The 21,573-nt window shown below is 43.4% G+C and overlaps 2 protein-coding genes across 5 annotated transcripts; both read left to right on the forward strand.

Annotated features, from left to right (window-relative positions):
* Positions 1 to 3,903: 3,903 nt before the first annotated feature.
* On the forward strand, positions 3,904 to 10,105 carry LOC110507520 (adapter molecule crk). Its single transcript, XM_021587563.3, has 3 exons — positions 3,904 to 4,129; positions 4,504 to 5,072; positions 7,146 to 10,105. The coding sequence occupies exons 1-3, from the start codon at positions 3,910 to 3,912 to the stop codon at positions 7,281 to 7,283; spliced, it is 927 nt and encodes a 308-aa protein (XP_021443238.1). The 5' UTR covers positions 3,904 to 3,909; the 3' UTR covers positions 7,284 to 10,105.
* A 68-nt stretch (positions 10,106 to 10,173) lies between these two features.
* LOC100136196 (14-3-3E1 protein) lies at positions 10,174 to 16,241 on the forward strand. 4 transcript variants are annotated; one of them, XM_021586894.3, is made up of 7 exons: positions 10,363 to 10,684; positions 11,978 to 12,177; positions 12,441 to 12,547; positions 13,076 to 13,282; positions 13,412 to 13,548; positions 14,014 to 14,061; positions 15,212 to 16,241. In XM_021586894.3, the coding sequence occupies exons 1-6, from the start codon at positions 10,621 to 10,623 to the stop codon at positions 14,019 to 14,021; spliced, it is 723 nt and encodes a 240-aa protein (XP_021442569.1). In that variant the 5' UTR covers positions 10,363 to 10,620; the 3' UTR covers positions 14,022 to 14,061; positions 15,212 to 16,241.
* Positions 16,242 to 21,573: the final 5,332 nt, after the last annotated feature.

Below are 21,573 nucleotides of genomic sequence, written 5' to 3' on the forward strand. Positions count from 1 at the left end.
AACCAACTATAAATTGTAGAAATTCATGTACAAATATTGAAAGCATTTAATGAGACAACTAAAATATGTGCAACATGAAAATATTGTCCCATTTACATTTATTGTAATTTATTGACGTTCCATAATTACCCCCTCTATCCAATGTCAAACTAATTTTGCCACAGTCGCACACCAGCTGGTTGAAGCTAATTGGCGAAAGAAGTTCAAGACACAGGACCTGGTTAGACTGTTTCAAGTTATCGAGAAGGGTGACTAACTGTGTACTGTTTTGGCAGAGTGAATGAACAAACCAAAGACTGCTTGCCAAGTGCGAACAAACACAAAAGAGACATCCACATTAACCCCCTCCCCAAGGCAACTCTTGCTTCTACACCATGGCTGCTGCATTTTTTTTTTATGACCAAGCCATATCAGGACGTTCAGCCACCTTTTAAGTGAAAAGTCAATTGAGACCAAGGGGGCCAGAGTTCTGGTCAAGAAGGTTTCGACTGCTCCTACAGCCTTGCTTCGGTACTGCAGTTTAACTGACGCCCCGGCCCAGAAAGACAATTTCCATAGATGGCCACATAAAGAAGTCGGATTTGAAAATTCCTAATAAGACACTTTAGTCATCATCTTTGTTCACAAAACTTCCATTGAATTATTCAGATAATTGTTGCCTATGCCATTGTTTTTTTCATCACTTTCAGCCGAAGATAGAGGCCTTGTTCGAAAGTGCCATCAACTGATTGATCTATGAATATCCTTGCATCATAAATAACGACACATTATTATTTGTTAATCAGTTGGTCACAATTTACCCATGATGCATCATGGTTTTGATGCTCTCAAACACGGCCATTGACATTTTACATTAATCCAATGTCTTCTATGTTTCTGGATTTCGTGATGACGTCGTCGCTGCTCAAGCTGCTTCCTGTGCTCACTGAGTGCTAGTAGACAAATATAGATGGTCCATGAATCGGTATATGCCAACAAAGGTCGGACATCTTGGACACAGTCTCCAGTTCTTTATGGGCTCATTAGAGAGGATCACTTTTGTCGAGTCGGTGACCAACGAATTTCAAAGTGTGATGCATTATGGGGATGAAAACCTGTCCGAATTGCACTTTCCATGTGATCAAAGGCCATGAAATTTCAACTTCAGTCTCCTGCATTTGCTCATCCCCAGCTGCAACTTGCAGCCATGACATTTCAGTCATTTAGCAGACGCTCTTATCCAGTGACTTACGGTAGAGAGAGCGTACGTTTTCGTACTGGTCCCCGTGAGAATTGAACCCACAACAACCCTGGCATTGCAAGTGCCATGCTTTACCAACCTAGCCATCACCTGGCTTGTGGAAGGCTCTATTGTCAACCAATCATTTGTGTGTTTTTGTTTGACCCACGAGGACGTGAGCAAAGACGGGACCGAAACAAGAACAAACTTTGAGCGCTCATGTTCACAGTGGATATGTACAAATTCATTTGTGATATTTGAGGCTCTCTCTCACCAATTGATAGTACAATGTTCAGACATATACTGTATTTAGGCTACATTGTGTGTATGTGTGTGTGATATGGGAGGTTGGAGATTACAAAGAAAAACGTTTATAAACAATGGCAACCCTGCCGTGTTACATTGAGCCTTACTGTTGGCAAGCCACGTCAGTGTCCGTCGTTCGGCTGTCACAGAAGCACCCCCCATGACTTCACTCCTCGAATTTCATCTGCAGCCGATTGCTTCTGCCTTACCACTCAAACAAGCCCATTACCTTGGTGATTGAGACGTTTTAGAGCCAATTAACCTCACTAGATGGGTCTGCCCTGGAATCTCTCAGCTCATACAAATCCATGGGTATCTGGCTGGACACGGCACTGTAATTCCACTCACACCAATAATTCTCAAGCAAAGGTCAAATCCGGAACAAATCCTCATTCACACACTAAACAGACGCTGGTTTGATTGACACTACTCCCCATGCTGGATTATGGCGATGTCATCTACAGGATGGCCCCAAAGTCCGCCCTCCTTTAAACTGGACTTACTTTATCACTCTGCCATACGCTGTGTCACTAGTGATCCAAACCTGAAAAATATGGGTAGATTGTAGAATCAAAGGACCACTCAAATAGGAGGAAAAACGTAAGTGCTGGTTTTAGGCCGGTAGTAACCACTACAAACTGTCAGGTTAGAACAACAAGGAATTCCAGTTTAAGGGGTTTTAATGGACAGAAAGTATCCACACACACACAGGTCTGACCACTATTGAAACTGACAGTTTATGGCTGTTTAGCTGCACGAACAATAAATCATCAGAACAGCAAAAGGCCTCATGCAGGCGGACGAGTAGCAGGAGGGAAAACGTAGTGCTCGTCTGGATAGGAAAAGCAAGTTTCTGCCCTGTCCATGCTGGGGTCTTGCACTGAATGTCACGGGAATCTAGGCTGCTGATAGGCTAACATAATAATACTTGGCATGACCTTGACCAATAAGAACTCAAATACGTGTAGGACCTTCTGAATGGGGGCTGAGCTGACTGGCAAAAAAAAAACACAGGTAGAATGTGCTCGAACACCTAACGGAAGATGGCCGTTTTCACAAAACCAATAACTGTGACATACTAATCCATTGACTGGCCATGCCTACACGTATGACGTCAAACCCACAGGCTCATATTCATATACAAATCCCTTCTCAGCAAGACCCCCTTTATCTCAGCTCACTACTAAGACTCCCCACCACCAACAGCACCCTGAGATCCAGCAATTACATAAACCTGGCAATCCTCAAGTCACTCAGTATCTTTGGTGAAACTGATTTTCAATTCTCCGCTGCTAGAGACTGGACCTTCCTTATAAAAAATCTGAAACTTAGCTGTTTTGTGTCCATTGGTACTTTTAAAAACAAATTCTAATAGATTGCCTAATTTCAGTTAATGTGACAAAACAACAAAGTATAGTGTAGAGAATCATTGTACCATCTAAACCGCTGTGAAATATATTTTCCATAGTCAAAATATTGTATTTCCAGCCATTTGAAACTGGTGTACAATATCAAAAGTAAAAGATGCAAAAATTAAACTTAAGCACATCAAGCATACTGCCTCTTAGACTTGTTTTCAATTTGAATGACAGATCTATAACTCACATTTCTATGTGAATTTGGTCGGGTCGCCCAAAAAGTTACACATTGCAGCTTTCACTGATAACTGCATGTTTCCCCCTGCCTCTTAAATGCTGCCTATTGCTGACTGTTTTACTGATTGTGCATTATGTGTATTTTGACTGTTGTTTGTATGATATTGTTTTACTATTTGTGTGTTATATGTGCTGCCCACATTCCGTTTTTTATTTTTTAAATTTAATTAACCTTTATTTTACTGGGCAAGTCAGTTAAGAACAAATTCTTATTTACAATGACCGGCAATCAAATAGACCACAATTTAGATAATCCATGGGTTGGATTAATATATGCAATGTGTACTGTTATTATTATTATTATTATCTCATATCCTATCATAAATAAAGTCATGTTTGACCTTATCAACATGGACACCCTTCTGACACGTTTCTACGTAATGCATAAAAACGTCATATCCGGCTAATGGGGTCGGTTTTGTTTCCCCGGATCCGCCATTTCATTTTTTGAAGTTACTTGTGACAAGTTACAAGATTTGATCAAAATCGTATTGTTTTACAACTGGGTTGGGTAAGTTGTAATCGACATATTGTAATTGGGTGATCAGACACGTTTTGTACGAGGACCGGCTTTTGGATTTTAACTTGATGGGCATAGGCAAGTTGCGGATGTCGCCTATTTTCCAAATGTGTTCTACGCGCTAAAGTTTTTGTATGAGTTGAATGCTGGTTGTGGATAAGGGGATTCAAAGGGAAGGCCCGTGAAGCCTCGGCTTTGGAGTGGGAGTCATGTCCGGAAATTTTGACGCAGAGGATCGTGCAAGTTGGTACTGGGGAAGATTAAGTAGACAGGAGGCAGTTTCACTTTTACAAGGACAGAGACACGGAGTGTTTTTGGTGAGAGACTCAATTACAAGCCCTGGCGACTACGTCCTGTCCGTTTCAGAGAATTCCAAAGTCTCGCATTACATAATCAACAGCATCAGCAACAACCGGCAGTCTGGCTCAGGTAAGAGAGACATGGTTTGGGGCTGCAGAATAAAGGAACCTTCAGGGTATACGTTCTTGTATGACTTCAATGCAACCAGATGCACTATTACGCATGCAACCCAATAAAGATTCATCCAGCAAGCCACTCCACGTTCATTTGGCTTTTATTTGGAAAATAATGTAAGATTAACTTCCTACAAGTGAATCAACCAAACAGTGACATTTTGGTTCAACCAAATGTCAAATATATAGTTCGCTGCCTTTTTAATGGGCCAGAAATGTGGTAATTCACACGACAGTTAATAAAGCCTAATACCTTTGGCTAGTGAAATGGTTTCGGTTGTTCTTTCCTTCTTTTCTACTCATCCCTCTTTCCCCACCCTCCTCTCCCAGGCCAGGCGCCTCCACGGTTTCGCATAGGGGACCAGGAGTTTGACGCCCTCCACTCCCTGCTGGAGTTCTACAAGATCCACTACCTGGACACCACCACTCTGATAGAGCCCATCAACAAGGCAAAACACTCTCCCTTGGTCAGCGTCAACGCAGGTGCTGGAGGCCCGCCGCAGCGGCAGGAAGATGAGATGGTCCGTGCCCTCTTCGACTTCCCAGGCAACGATGATGAAGATCTGCCTTTCAAAAAGGGCGACATCCTGCGGGTCCTGGAGAAGCCTGAGGAGCAGTGGTGGAACGCCAAGAATTTAGAGGGGCGTGCCGGGATGATCCCTGTGCCCTACGTGGAGAAGTACCGACCGGCCTCTCCCACCTCGGGGGGCCTTGGAACAGGGGGTCCAGGTGGGGTGGGCTCGGTAGACGGCTCAAGTGTTCAGGGCCCTCCTCTGCTAGACCCGAGCCAGTATGCCCAGCCCACACCTCTGCCCAACCTGCAGAACGGACCCGTCTTTGCCAGGGCCATCCAGAAGAGGGTGCCCAATGCCTATGACAAGACCGCCCTTGCCTTAGAGGTACCTACCTAGCTGTGCTCTCTCATTCTCTCATCTCCTTTCCCTTTATTCATCATCCCTCTCTCAGATTCTTTGATCCTCCTCATTTTGTCATGGATTTTCCTTTGTCCTCAGCCTTCAGTGCAATGAAGCTAATAATGACTGGTCTTGTACAACATATATTTTCTTTGGCATTATGTCAAGATTGAGGCCAGAGAATCAAAACACTTTTTTTTATGCTTTAAAAAAAACTATTATTTTAGAATGATATTGAATTAATGACATTTCTGAATGGTTGTCTGTACTGTTATATTTGTAATGCCAATATCAGTGTCTAATTGGTCATCCTCGCTACTGGGACTGGTTTCATCTGTTGTAAAGTCATAATCTGGAGAAGACCCTAGGTTCCTCCCAGTGGGTCATTCCAAGTTACCGCTAGGTTCCTTCCCAGTGGGTCATTCCAAGTTACCCCTAGGTTCCTTCCCAGTGGGTCATTCCAAGTTACCCCTAGGTTCCTTCCCAGTGGGTCATTCCAAGTTACCCCTAGGTTCCTTCCCAGTGGGTCATTCCAAGTTACCGCTAGGTTCCTTCCCAGTGGGTCATTCCAAGTTACCGCTAGGTTCCTTCCCAGTGGGTCATTCCAAGTTACCCCTAGGTTCCTTCGCAGTGGGTCATTCCAAGTTACCCCTAGGTTCCTTCCCAGTGGGTCATTCCAAGTTACCCCTAGGTTCCTTCCCAGTGGGTCATTCCAAGTTGCCCCTAGGTTCCTTCCCAGTGGGTCATTCCAAGTTGTGTCTTACTTTTCCGCTCACTGCTGGAAGGAATGAAGGAGTTGGTATGTGGCCTCTGTGACTTGTTGTCTGTGACTTCCTACTCAGCTTCCTAACCAGTTGCATGCCTCTGTGTCCCAGCCGCTAGGCTTGTTAAAGAAGGTAGTTTGGGTCGTGTCCATTAGTCACCAAACACATAATGGACTGAAATGGGGAGGGACTTTCCTGATCTTGTCCTAGAAGCAAAACGTTTTGCCCTAATGAATATGACCCAGTGCATACAGGGTGGTGGTCAGTCAGTCTGAACTCAATGGCCAACTGCTCTAAAGCTCATTAGAGAATGCTGCCAGAGGCTCCCTCCCTCCCTGTCTTAACTAACTGTCCGGAAGGGGAAAGAGGGCTTCCAAAGAGGAGGTCGTTGTGGGAAGGAAATACTTTGTGTAGAGGAATATTTCCTTTCATGAGGACATTATTCTGAGCCAGAGCGGCCTCTGGGCGACAAGCCAGCGGTCTTAGGCCCAGCCCCCCCCCCCCCCCTCCTCTCTCCTTCTAACCTGCTTGGAGAGAGGGAAGACGGGAGAGAAGGAACAGTAACATTGAAACAGATACGCAATGTTCACTTTCTGGCCTTTCTGTCTTGATGGAATCAGCTACAAGGTGGAAGGAGTCTGTTTGTCCTCTGTGTTAGGCTACTTACAAGGACGGGAAAGTAATGTCAGACTTGTGTGAAAATGTTGGCTAAATGTTATACACTTTTGGGTCCCAGGCAGGTTATATTTTCTATCCACCCAAGAATCAGTCAGCACAGCGCTCCAATGATAACAAACAGGATATTTACCCTCTATAAAGGTGTTTGCCAGTGGTATGACTCAGGAGGTATATAGGTTTAATGATTAGCCCCTGCACATACTTCCTGGTCACCTCTTAGTCGATGAGAGAACCTCACTCTATTTAGAAGGATTGTCCAACTGTAATGAAGAGGCCTACAGGGTGAACCAACAAATGAACCTCTGGAATACTGGTTTGTGTTTAGTTGCGCCCACGGTTTGTGTTTTTGCGAGGCCAAATTAACCGCTGCGATACATAGACAAAGTTTCACAAGTGGCTATCAAGCTGCAACTACTGCAACAAGTTCATTACAGGGTGAACACCGTGTTCATTGGGCACCAAACGGACTGAAACGGGGAGCGTCTCCCTGGACTTGTCCAGTAAGCAACGCACATTTTTGTGTTCCGTTGAAAAGTGTTTTGAAATGTTTTCCGTAGCGTGCCCTGATTAACATGACCCCGGTCTGTCTGTTTGACGAGTCCTTCTCTTCCTGCAGGTGGGCGACATGGTGAAGGTGACAAAGATCAATGTGAACGGCCAGTGGGAGGGCGAGTGCAAGGGCAAACGAGGCCACTTCCCCTTCACACATGTTAAGCTGCTGGACCATAATAACCCCGAGGACGACGTGAGCTGAGAGTGGACACTGGGCTCCTTGGGCTCCTCCCATCCCTCACCCTGCCCTTACACACACACACACAGACACTCACTCCCTCACATGCCACCATCGGCCCTGTGCCAATCAGCAGCCTCCACACTCAGACACACACACCACTTCCTCTTCCTCAGTTGGCCCTGTTAGATCATCATTACGCTGTGTCTTCGTCTCACACACCACCATTATTTATACCACTTCAGCACCATGGCCAGCTCTATCAAAACACACACACATTCCCCTTCTAAAGAAGAAAGACTCAGGCCTTGTCTGATGGGATGAGGACAGCGGCTGTGTAATACAAAGAGGAAGATTTGGAGTGTGTGGTCGAAATGCTCTCTTGGGCTGGAATCGTACACACAGAGATCCATGGAGAAACACTTTTCTCTGGCTGTCGAAGAGAGCCGTTAGAATGACACTACACTGTACACAAAACTATCATCCTCACTACAAATCCACGACCAAGTAACTAGTAGTCTTTTTGTAAGGGAAAAAAATAACATATCGTTATGAAATTATTGAGAACCATTACATGCTAAAATCCTGTTTTTTTTTGTTGTTTTTTTGGCCTCGTTTTTCTGAGAAGTAAGATTGCCAGTCCACCACTATTGCGGAGATCTCGTCAAATGTGTCGGCTATGTTGTGAGCTTGCGGTATTGTCAGGCGCTGACCCTCTCTGTCGTACTTGTTTGTGTCTGTCTTGCCTTGCTTGTCTGTGCTCTTTGACAAGCCTTTGTCTGCTCCACTCCTACTCTGAATCACTGAGACGTCGCTCTTTCCCACCCACGGCTGTTAACTTGTTCTAAATATTGGAGATGCCTTTTGTATGATCTGCCAGGGTCGTGGAAACGTTCTGCCATATCATATAATACCATAGCCAAGGATAGACGGTTAAAATGACTTAAGCTCAATGGTAACATGAATTGTCTTTCTCCTTGGAAGCTTTTAGATTCTATACTGATTATGGTAGTACTTGTTCTCCTGTACACGTTGGTTACAAGGTCAAGGCACTGCATTGACACTGAGTTCTCACTTTTCCGTTCTAGATTCCTGTCATCCACTATATTTTGAGCATTGATGTCTGTCTGTATTCATTAGTGTAATAGAGTGAGAAAAACACACTTTCATTTGCATGCATCCACAAACCACCACACTACTTAGACTGTCAACTTTGAATAGGTGTCCTCTGTTGATAAGAGATCACAGTTAAGTCCACCTGTTGACACATGACGATGATCTTTCCATTCCTATCATGTAGGATACTGGCTAAGTTTGCTCCCTGGCACAGCATCATACAGACCATTCTTACGCTTTGCGCCCCACTGAATGTGCCCCTGAAATTCACTTGGATAACGCCACCTCCTAGAGTGGTTTCCCATAGATTAAGGCAAAGGTGACTTGAGAAATGGTTTACCTCGTCTTCAGTAGAACTGGCCACTAGGGTGCACTGCAACAGCATTAGGCAGAGAGGTGCTGGGTGAACCGAAGTGCTTGTCTGCCTCCGAGCTTTAGCCCATGTTGATCAATAGTGTTGTCTGTGTTGAGGATGCTGGAGGTGAAATATTTTCAGAATGCACTTTAGTCAATCATTTTTACAATTGCTTGCCAGTTCAGGCCCCTCCCTTTCCAATTGCTATTCTTGCCTTTTCTGCTGTGTTCATTGTCTGTGGCAGAACTTGTGCTGGCTTTTTACATTTTTTATATATATCTAACCTAAGGTAATTTAGCCCAAAATTTATGATGCAGCTGTGAAAAATCCAAATGCATGCATTGTCAGGGTGTGAAGACTTGAGTATGGTTATATGAGTTAAACTCCAATTATGTAGTACCTCATCCAAAATACACCGTCTGCTATCCTCAGATGTAGGTTCTGGGTATTAGATGCTGCAAAATCCAGAGGAATAGAATCTATAACCTTTTGACAATTGGATTGTCCTGAAACCACAGGGGTTTTTCCATTGTCCTCAAACCTGTACCATTTCTCTCTATAATTGTAGCTTTCGGACCGACTGACAAACTGTTTTATAGCCAATTTATGCCACAATCTATGTTTAAGGGCACGGTTGGGTAGGTTACTTTCTAAATGTAATCAGTTACTAGTTACCTGTTCAAAATTGTAATCAGTAATAACTTTTGGATTACCCAAACTCAGTAACAATCTGATTACTTTCCCCTTCATAAGCATTAAAAGAAGATGAAAAGGAACCATCAAACATTTGGGGTGTCATAGTGGTCTCTGACCTGTGGTCAGACCCGGTCAGGTATAACAAATCTAAACTTGCACCTTTTTCAATGCGAAATTGAATGTCATTGAGAAAACAAAGGTGGCAATGTATTTTTTTTTTCGCAAACATCCTTTCTGAATTTACAAGTAATCAACAAGTTTTTCTAAAGTAACTAATCTGGTTACAATATTTTAGCTGGTAATGTAACTGATTACAGTTAGTTTCTTTGTAATCAGTTACTCCAGTATTAACATCTGTTAAATCATGTCTGCTTTTTCATTCATTCTCTCAATGCATGCCCGTTTATGTAATCTGCTCTTATTTTTATGATTTTGTTTTGTCAATCAGGCCTACAAATATTTTAAAGTATTGTATTTTTGTAACCCTGTGGAAGTCATTACCTTTCATAATGGGGCTTGGTTGGCAACCGCAAATGGAAATTGTGGTGATATCAAAATGTGCCATTGTATTATAACACTATATTCTTTCAAGACAATTGAAATTGCCATTTATTTTCTGTAGCATGTAATGTGTTAAGATATACATAGTAAATAAAGTCAAAGGATTGGCAAATGAAAATACTGTACCCTATCAATCTTGTGGATTGTCATAAATGTGAGATCAAACTGCAATGCCTTTTTTCATTCATAATTTGTCTCACTTGTCCTATGTAACCGACGTGAAATGGCTAGCTAGTTAGCGGTGGTGCGCGCTAATAGCGTTATAGCACGCTAATAATCTTGCTCTGCAAGGGCCGCGGATTTTGGCGTGATCATGCTCATCATGATAATGGTACTGTGGGTGGAAATGTAAATGTCTGGAGTCACTGGTTGCCAAGCCGTGTAAAAATGGGAGGGTTTTTTCTGAGCAAGGGGTGATCCTCAATGGAGGTAATGCGTGTGTGGTGTGGAAGGTTCCCGGATGTAGATTTTCGCCATTTTTTTTTTACTCCAGTACAACCGGTGGGGTGGAAACGCCACTGATCTATCCGTTGATTTTCCAGGAACCGCCGACAGATTGACCTAGTAGCAGCTACTGTCGAGCCTTTATAGCAATTTGTCAGTTAAACTAGACTATTCGACACTCGGAACAAAATGGGCGATCGGGATGAGTTAGTATATCAGGCAAAACTCGCCGAACAGGCTGAGAGATATGACGGTAAGAGACAATTGTATTATTCGATGGAGGGACATGTTCGTTCCTGGGGTTTTTTTTCACCAGTTAGCTAACGTTAGCTAGCTAGTAGCTACCACTTGCACTCACTCATCCTCCCTCTTGCGGGGGGGCCTCGACGGTGAAGTCAGTGCGCTAACGTGAGCTATCGCATTAGCTTAACTAGCTAGCTGTGTAGCTAACGTTAATTAGCCAATACGATAGCCACTTAACCAGATTTGTTTAAATATATGATTCATTTAAAGAGAATACAAAATGGCGGATTATTGATGGTGCGAGAGCTAGGTTGCTAACGTTAGCAAGCAAGTGGGGTGGTAGTTAGTTAACGCGTTAGCCAACTAACGTTTATATGTGCTAGCTACGTGGGGATTACTTTTCCCAAACAATGTCAGCCAATGTAAACATACACTACAGTACTAGATAGCAATCGAAATATGTAAACCTGTTGGCCTGCCAAATACCCTACCCTAGTTTACTAAACTTATCGTGGTCCAACGTTAGCCATAGCCTGCTATCTGGGTGTGACGTATCGAAGACTCACCCGAAACAAAACCTACCCCAATGATAAGCAATTTTTGACGTAGGTAGCTACGTTAGCAAGCTAGCTAACGTGCCTGTCAATTGGCATGAAGCAGAAGCTGTTTTTAGATGTGTTATTACAGGGCATGGTCATGTCTGTCTGGCTGGCCACATGCAGCTTTGATTTGCCCCGAAGTAAAACCAGTTTAGCTACTTTACTTCACCCTCAAATTAAATGCGATTATTCACAGACATGCTGCTCTCATTCTTGACACTGATGTAACTATCTGTTTCTGAAAGGTATGGTTATGTACCATGTCACTGGGTATACATTGATTGGGTATAGATGTAGTCTTGTAGAATGAATGCCTCGGCATGGCTGAATTAAGCCTAAATGTTGCAGCAGACACTACCTTCCAAGATCTTATGATCAAGAACCTGTATTTATTTGGCACATCAGAGTAGGCATACTGACCTAGAATCATGTATCACCTGTCCTTATTCACATTCATTATGATCGATTAGGCAAAATGTATCATAGATCTACTCTGAGACTCTGTGAATACAGGCCCAGAGATGCTTGTAAATAGGACTTTGTATGATTGGGATTGTATTGTTAAGTTGAGAAATTCAAATCTGTAACTTCATAAAAGGGAAGGGAAAAAAAACTCTGAAGTCATCAAACTTTGTCCCGTGGTTTTATTTTGTTTATGATCTTTCAGCCCCAATTACTTACGACTTCCTCTCTGCTCCCCACAGAAATGGTGGAGTCCATGAAAAGAGTGGCCGGGTTGGATGTGGAACTAACAGTCGAGGAGCGAAACCTACTATCAGTGGCCTACAAAAATGTCATTGGGGCGAGAAGAGCATCATGGAGGATAATCAGCAGTATTGAACAAAGGGAAGAAAACAAGGGTGGAGAAGACAAATTGAAAATGATCCGGGAATACAGGCAAACAGTGAGTAAGCCCAGAAGTCTGAGTCACTGAGTGCATTCGTGTAGAACTGGTGCGAGAGAGATCTGACACGATGGGAGAAGCATTTGACCTGCAGCACTCTTAAATCAATATGGTAGCGTTTCTACTGGAGAAAATTGTGAATGATAAAAAATAATTTAGGCTAATTCACCTGAATGATACCATTTGTGTATTGTTGAGTGTTGCTTGTTGTGCCTAACATTGTGCCAGTGGCTGGTTATTCATTGAGTCATTTTCTCCTGCAGGTTGAGAACGAGCTGAAGTCAATCTGTAATGACATTTTGGATGTGCTGGACAAGCACCTTATTCCAGCTGCCAACACGGGAGAGTCCAAGGTCTTCTACTACAAAATGTACGAACGAGCCTCTTCACTTGTTTGGGAATAGATGCTTGGTAGATGGTTCTTGGTGTTTTTTTAAAGACCCTATTAGAATAGTATTCCACAACTATTTGTATTTATTTTATTTTACCCTTATTTTACCCTGTAAGTTGACTGAGAACACATTGTCGTTTACAGCAATGACCTAGGGATTGGTTACAGGGGAGAGGAGGGGGGGTGAATAAGCCAATTGTAAACCGGGGCATGATTAGGTGGCCTCGATGGTATGAAGGCCAGATTAAGAATTTAGCCAGGACACCGGGGTTAACACCCCTACTCTTAAGTGCCATGGGATCTTTAGTGACCACAGAGTCAGGACCCCCGGTAACGTCCCATCTGAAAAACTTAATGGCTCTAGAATAAAGCATAGAGCAGGGATTGTGCTTCCTCCTGCTAAATCAGGAATTCCGGCTTGTCTGACATTTATCCTTCATCCATTTGTTGCTCATCTTTTACACCACGGTGGCCCACTGATACTTCTCCGTCTTGCTCTTCCCTCAGGAAAGGCGATTACCACAGGTATCTGGCTGAGTTTGCCACCGGGAACGACAGGAAGGAGGCTGCTGAGAACAGTTTGGTCGCCTACAAAGCTGCGAGCGACATCGCCATGATTGAACTGCCACCTACACACCCCATTCGCCTAGGCCTTGCTCTTAACTTCTCCGTATTTTACTATGAAATCCTCAACTCGCCCGACCGCGCCTGCAGGCAAGTACCTCCGCGGCTCTCCCTTGATAGGCTTCTTACTTCAAATATCTCATTTTTTAAATGTGGATTCAATACGGTGACCTATTCTCTTGATACAAGTGTGACATAATGCTCGTGTTTGGACTGCAGGTTGGCGAAGGCTGCGTTCGATGACGCCATCGCAGAGCTGGACACGCTGAGCGAAGAAAGCTACAAGGACTCCACACTAATCATGCAGTTGTTACGCGACAACCTGACACTATGGACTTCAGACATGCAGGGAGATGGTAAGCGTGAGTGAGAGGCCCCCTCACTCAGACTTTTTAGAATGCACGGAGGAAGTTGGTCATATTACGAAGGGGGGAAATGGCTTTTTGAGAGCATGCTCAATTCCTCCAGTCTGAGGTATATTTACAATATTACAGCACTTAGCCGTTGCCATTTAACACAAAACAAAGCTAGTCCATTACAATATGTTTGTAAACGGATGCTATCCTACCACAAGAGTGTAGCCCTCAATGTTGTTGAGTTGTGTGCTGTTGGTTATTCGGCTCTTTTCAGAGCTGCTGACGTGGATCATTACGCTAACGTCGCTGTTCTCCGTCAGTCTCTAACCCAACCTTGTGCCTCTCGCCTTGCAGTTCCTTCCGCATTGCTTAGTGGTTCCCCCCTCCCCCCCTAGAGTTGAAGCTTCTTCAACCTTCATCATAATGTCGGACTCATCTCTCATCTCTCTCCTTCCGTTTGTGTAGAATCCTAACGGAACAAAACAGCTGTTTATTTCCCATAATCTGTACTTTGTAAGTGTTTTCTGCATCTGGTTTGACCCGTTTGTGTTCTGTCCCCCTTCACTACTAACTCACAGCAACGCCACTCACCCATCATCAGTTTGTGTCACGGGGAAAGTTGTATGTTCACACACTGCGTCATGAATTTTCCTTCTACGTGGTGATTTAAAAAAATCACTGGTGTATCAGCAATGCATTTATTTGGAGCAATTGTCTTTTTTCACGTGCTGATTTCCACGTGTCTCGGACAGCTGACAGATTATTGGGTTCTGTAGGACAGCTCTGTGGGTACAAGGTGACGATCTTTCTCCGTGGGGCTGCAAGGTGTCTCACCAAGTTAGCACATTGGTTTGTGTGTAGAGTCTGACGCTCTGTCGTCGCCTGCCTGGTCTTTTGATGGATGGTGCCTGATCTCCGTAGCTATCGTGTGAGCCGTGTATCGTGGAGACTGGAGGACTAACAGCATGGCACCAGTTGTTGAGCGGCTGTATGGGATATCCTGTCTGTCTTTGACTGGGTGACATTTATCTACATCCAGTCCCGTAATCGCTGTGTCATTCTGTCTGCCTGGCGTCCTGTAGCATGACACAAATAGACAGTTGTCTCACTAGGAACGGAACGCCAGTACAATATAGTGGCTAATGTTGGGAAAATAGTACTTGGGTATAGAGTCTTGGGCAGATTTATCAAGAGGGATTTAAATATTGTATGTTACTGCATTAGCTAGATGGCTAAGGAGAAATTCACAAATAAAACTTGCTTCTCAATTATAAACGGAAGCAATCTATCAGGTTGTCGTCAAGCGTTGCCCAAACATGACTTTTAATTCGAAAGCTTTTTAGTTACTCTGAGATGTCCTGTTTTATTTGAAGCCCCACACGAGTGCGTTTTGATATGCTCTACGAGGTCATAGTTAGTGGTTGAAGTTTCACTGCATGTGCTAAGATGTGACATGTGGCACACTGAATGAAACCACCACTGGGCTCATTTTGGCTTGCCCACCTGCAACTTTGGAGACTAGGTTAAAACTGTCACAGGAGTAATGCAATACTTCCACAGCATCTCTGTTTGGACACTGATTTTGATCACCTAGACTGAGGGTTGTCTCTTGTAAATAACGTGAAAGCCCAGCCCTCACCGTCCGTTTTCTCTTGTTTTCAAGCAGGTGAAGAACAACAGAACAAAGAGGCGCTGCAAGATGTGGAGGACGAGCCCCAGTAAGACCTCACAGCCAACTTGAGACCCCTCCCGCCTCCACACACTCCCCTCCCCCAAAATGAAAAAAACAAAAAACAGTCCCAACAGGAGCCACCACGCCCAAGTGACAGCGGCTCTCTGCAGCTTTGACCCCCAGGGTCTTAGAGATAATCAGTTCTCTTCATTAACATTTTTTTTTGTTGCCCTTTTTAATTCAATTTAAATATAAATACCACTTAATTGAGACGACATACAATTTTGGAAAGACAGAGTCCCTGGATAATTTTATTTTTCTTGGTACAAGCATTTCTGATTTATCTTCATTATTGTATTTTTGTTTTTGCTCTTTCCTCAATATTTTATCAGTTGCTGGATGTATTTTGAGAATTTTTTTTCTTAATGTAATTACAGAAATGAACTTTTATTACTGATATGTCTATTAGTTGTGGGAGCTGTAATATTTCTGTGTTAGTGAAAGAGATGCAAATCGTTAAACCTTCGAAGGGCAAGTCTAAACAAAGTGCTCTTCTTAACTTTAGTTTTTCAGAGGAAGTCGGCAAAATTCTTGATATCCACGTGGAGCAAAAAATGCTTAACTTTTACACCATAGTGATTCTATTGTGACGTTTTGGATTGTACTTTGTGCTAAAATACTGTATTGTGCGTACATGCTGATTTCAGATGGTGGCTGGTAGCGGTTTTAAAAATCCAAGGGAGCATTGTGGTGTTTTAGTGAGGAAACGGCTCTCGATTGGCTTCTGTTGCAAAATGACAGGGTTCTGAGTAGATGATTTCAAGCCTGCATGATGAGTTAATGAATAGTTTTTCTGCCTCTTTCCTTTACATTGTTCATGTTCTTCTTTTTGCTGCATTATGTGTAACTTAAAGCTAATTTGTACTACTGGATATCTGACTGGAGCCACAGATAGAGCACCTGTATTGTTCTTACTGAAACACAGCATGGAATTAACATTAAACAATCTAAATTAAACATACCTAAAAGTCTGGTGTTGATTTCATCAAGCGATTGAGTTCGTGCTACTCAAGTTTTTTTTTACTGAATGTTTATGGTCGGCGTAAAGCCATGGAATTGGGTGTTTTAAACATGGGTTAGAAATGACTCGCAAAATGGATGCCTGTTGGATGTGTGCACATTGGCTTTCGGTAGGCCACGTGAAGTCACTGTCATTTGAGATGGCACCGGAGGAAGGTTGGAGATGGACGAGGTGGTTTCGAACACCACCACAGAGCTCACGGTTGGTTGGCCCCTACACTAAATCCCTAAATGGGAGTTTTTTGTTGTTTGAAGATTTAGTTAAAACAATTGTAATGATGGATTGCATTGATTTGCTAGCGCTTGTCATATACATAAACAGTGCTTTACTTGTATACCGGGGAAATAGGTAGGCCTACATTACAAGAATGTTGGCTTTGACACATTTATTCAAATGAAAGGGGACAAATCCTACTAAACGCTTATATAAATTGACACTGATGACAGGTGACCGACCGTAAGACCCCAACTAGGTTACAGGGGCCCTCGTCTCAACAGCCAGTGTCTATAAAGAAAGCCCCATCAAGTCTGCAACTAGGTTACAGGGGCCCTCGTCTCAACAGCCAGTGTCTATAAAGAAAGCCCCATCAAGTCTGCAACTAGGTTACAGGGGCCCTCGTCTCAACAGCCAGTCTATAAAGAAAGCCCCATCAAGTCTGCAACTAGGTTACAGGGGCCCTCGTCTCAACAGCCAGTGTCTATAAAGAAAGCCCCATCAAGTCTGCAACTAGGTTACAGGGGCCCTCGTCTCAACAGCCAGTGTCTATAAAGAAAGCCCCATCAAGTCTGCAACTTCCCTTTGAGGTGCTGGTCTAGGTTTGTTGGAACACGTTAAGTCTTGAAATCATTAACAACGGTCTAGTCGGAGGTGAAATGTTGTAGTAGAAGAGCTTTCCCATCAGTGAGCTGAAGTCTGCCTCTTCCAAACGGTCATTTTCACCATTTTCCTCCAGGTGTATTACCAGTGCTAATTTTAAGTTGATATTTCAAGTGTTGATTTAACCCAGTGTTAATAGTAGTAACCTTCAAGAATATAAGGATATATATTTGCTGGTCTTTTCCTGATTTTTTGTTCTTTATGCAAAAGTGAGCGAGTTCATCTCATTCATATGAATGCACCTGGTGTGTTTATTTTGTCATTTGACAGTTGGTTGTGTGTCAATCACAAGACTGACTGACATTTAAAGTGGAGTGAAATAATCTTTCAGACAGGGCACATGAATGCGCAGAATGACACACAGTCGAAGCGTGATTTTGCATCTGCGTCAATCAATACCACCGGCCGCTGGAGCTGCCCAGCGGTGACATCGGCCATGTACAGGTCGCATATGCCACGTTCCATTTCCTGCAATACAGAGACACAGCCCATTGTACGTGGTCTGTAAATTGTGATTCGATATAGATTTGTCCACAGCTGCTGTTTTGCACATAGTATTTTGTAACAGGATTATACATTTTAAACGGATTTAGATTCTCACATTTCATCCATGAACGAGTCGGTCTAACTATTGTTTCTGCTGGGTCGGCGCCTGCTGGTGAGGGCTCCTCTCGGGCCATCCGCTGCGGTGGGGGAGCCACCTTACATGATGCAATTTGATTTGGATTTACCTTGAGAGAAAGCAGTCCATCCCTGTCCTTATCAAACTTCTCAAAGAGTCTCCTGTAGGGGTTGCTTCTTCGCTTACACACTCGACAGAACCTGCAGAGATAGCCCTGTGGAGAGAGGCCTGGCTGGGACACAGAAAGACAAGAGAATGACCTCCAAAATCTTGTCACTTCCACCAAATGAATGAATGACAGATCTCACATTCTGAATTGATCTGGGGCACATCCATCCAACCCACTCTCCAGCTGTCTGAAGTTCATTGGCAGGTCAAATCGACATATGTCTTGGATGGACACACCCTTGCCTCCATTGGTTGGTGTTTACCTCTCTGTTATTGGTTGAATGTGAGTCAGTATTGTTAAAGATAGTGTTAAAGACAGTGCCAACTCTTCAGTGAGTATTCAATGTATAATAAGGCAGTCTTACAGCATTCTCCAGCTCATACAACTGTGTGCGTATGCTGTCCAGACTCTCCTCTCCCGCCTCACTGGTCACAGGGTGATGCAAGAGCAACTTCTCTAGCACCCCCTGGAGGACAAGATGTGTACATACAGAGGCTGCTTCCACTGAAACTCAAGTTAAACTGCATTAGATATTTGAGAGAAGAGATCAAAGCTGATCCATTGACTGTGCGTGTATTACGTTGTCAGAAATAGAAAACAGGTAAGACATTTGTGAAAATATGACACTTGTGGAAATATTTTGTAATTATGATGATCCCAAGCTAGGAATAGGTCTGACCTTACCTGAGGGTCAAATATCGATGGACTGACAGGCAGAATCCTTTCTTTTTCCTCACACTCTGGTTTTCTCTTCATTTCCCCACTCCCCCTTCCACCGGAGATCTGTACAGCAGACCTAGGACGGCTGTAGATGATAGTTGACATGTCAAATAGGAGATGGATTTTTATCACCAATCATGTTGTACACAGAGTTTATCAAAACGTTATGACATCACTTCTTAAATCAGGGTAGATGAGGGGAAGGAGACCGGTTAAAGAAAGATGTTTAAGCCTTGAGACAATTTAGACATGGATTATGTGTGTGCCATTCAGAGGGTGAATGGGCAAGACAAAAGATTTAAGTGCATCATGAATGGTCCACCACCCAAAGGACATCCAACCAACTTGACACAACTGTGGGAAGCATTGGAGTCAACATGGGCCGGCGTGGGCTTTCGACACCTTGTAGAGTCCATGCCGGACAAATTGAGGCTGTTCTGAGAGTAAAACAGGGTGCAACTCAATATAATGAAGGTGTTCCTAATGTTTTGTACACTCAGTCTATGTATCTGATGTGTACGGTCAATACGCGACTGATTCACTCTAATGTCCTATGGAGCAAACAGAAAATGCCATTTGAATGGAGCCTGATTAAGAGGTACTTCACTCACCTTTCTGCACTTCTTCTCTTCAATATGCCTTCCATGATGCAGAGGAACACTCAAAGACCAGGCTCGTCAGTGCTGGCAACATTTATGCATTGGGCCAAAAGGGAACACTGTTCTTTCATAGAATCATTACCTGGTATACTGCAGAACTAAAATATGCCTTTTCAAAAAGTTTTTTTTATTGATTTTCTCAGCATTCATACTTCAGTCCTTCTCATTAGAAACACTGTTTTTTCTTCTGTGTGTGTTGCTTACCTAGTGTGTATGGAGACTAGTCACCTAGCTACTAACTGCTCGGCTTAGGCCTATAGTTGCTTGTAGTCTTCTTGAGCTATACATTGGTGGGTTCTGGTCTCAACTGGCGGGGTGTGATTTCCTTCTTCTAACTTCAGTGGAGGCTTCAGATTTGTGTGCACAATAGATTTACCATGACACCATCATTAATTCCAACATTCATTGTAAGACTCATCGTGTGACTAAAGCTGTGTTTTTATCTGAAACCACAAGAGGGCAGCAATTGCTAGAGCTAGATAAAAAAAGATTCGCTCAAATCGGCTCAAAGTTTTTATGGCAAATATAACCTACTGTAGGGGAAATGTAAGAAAGATAATTTAAAAAATACTGTGTAATCTAATTAAAATTAATATTTTATTAATCTTTTGGACAAATACAATCAGAACATTTCTGGGGAAATAAGAGTGAAGTCTGTGCTGTAGTGTAAGGACAGTTCTTTGGGCTGGTGTTTGAGTGGTAGCCTATTCGGCGTCCTGTGCTTTCCTGTGGAAACGGCGCTGCTGAATCCTGTGTTGTCGAGGTTGATAACTGCTTTTGAGCAGACTGAAGGAACAAACGGCATGGAAATATTAGGGATTTCCTTTTTTAGGGATAAAAGTAGACATGGCTATTTCCAGTCAACACTGTGATATAGCACTAGCCTATCCCAGTTTGTTAACTTCAGTACACAGTATGTTCTTGAACCGCTGCCCTACCACTCCCTGCCCTTTCTCGTCGCCATGGCCACGTGCCCTTTACTCAGAGATTGTCCCATAACTCTCTCTCTCTCTCACACAAACAGGATGCAATTCCCTCTCTACTTCCTTACAGACTTCTCTGTAAGTGACAAGTTGTGTCCGCGCCTAGTTCAGGAACACTGGCCCCTTGTGTAGTTCTCCCACTGCGCCTGGCTCACCTTGACACACACTACCGTAACACCAGCTGCAGGTTCTGACACACACACACAAACACACCTCATATCACCCTTCCAGTGTGAGCAGATAGGACATGAAAAACAGTTTAGACCAGCATAGAGAGAGAGACAGAGAGACAGAGAGAGATGGGCCTCCTTCACCTTGTGTGTTAAGGGATGGACAGCATTGAGAAAAAAAAGAAAGAGGAAGTGTGTTTATAAACCTTCGGCCAAAGGACCTTGAACCTGTCTTCTGTTAATTAATAACCATCTTCTGGATTGTTTAATTGGAAACATATAATATCTGATCGGTGATCAGCATAAACAACAAACTATACCCTTGAAAAACATCTCCCAAAAGTACACTTTTAACGATCACCCTTTAAACAAACTACAACATATCTAAAGGCTTGAGAGGGCATTCATGGTTGCCTTCTGTAACAGTTCTTGTTCTTCCCAGTATGTTTCAGGGACGTCTGTGTGTGTTCTCTCTCTCTCTTCCCGTCCACAACAGTCTGCTAGGCTGAACCCGGCCTGAGGACTTGCTGCGTCAACGCCACTGTTTCCTGTTGATGCCCAGCAATCAGGAATACCTTGAGCGCGGGTCAAAGGATGTGTGTCACTGTCACTTCCCCTCTCAGCAGCCCCCCAGACACTATAGGAAGGCACACACCAATGGCCCATGACCACCACATGTACAAATAGCCGTGCTCTCACACACATAGCTGCATGTTCACAAGGCCGTACACAAGGCTGAAATGAGCACACACATCTAGGGAACACTGTGATTGAGGATAAGAAGGAACAGTAACGTAGAAGTTACAGAAGAGACTGCCCACTAGAGCGCAAACACGTTCTCCAAAACACTACTCAACACAACCACAATCAGTTTCTATACATATTCTCAGTCACCCTCACCACAAATCCCACCACTGACTGACCATATTGATGACCCAAAACATACCGTAATATAGAGCCATTATTCCTTCCCCAATCATACACCCAAAACCATGCTGTAACTCCAGACTCAGCAAAACACAATCTATCGTTGCTGTTCCATCCATATCAGTGTTGATAATTCATATTTTGTG

The sequence above is a fragment of the Oncorhynchus mykiss genome, chromosome 27, assembly GCF_057628025.1.
Source record: "Oncorhynchus mykiss isolate SJ-2025 chromosome 27, ASM5762802v1, whole genome shotgun sequence".
Classification (NCBI taxonomy): Eukaryota; Metazoa; Chordata; class Actinopteri; order Salmoniformes; family Salmonidae; genus Oncorhynchus; species Oncorhynchus mykiss.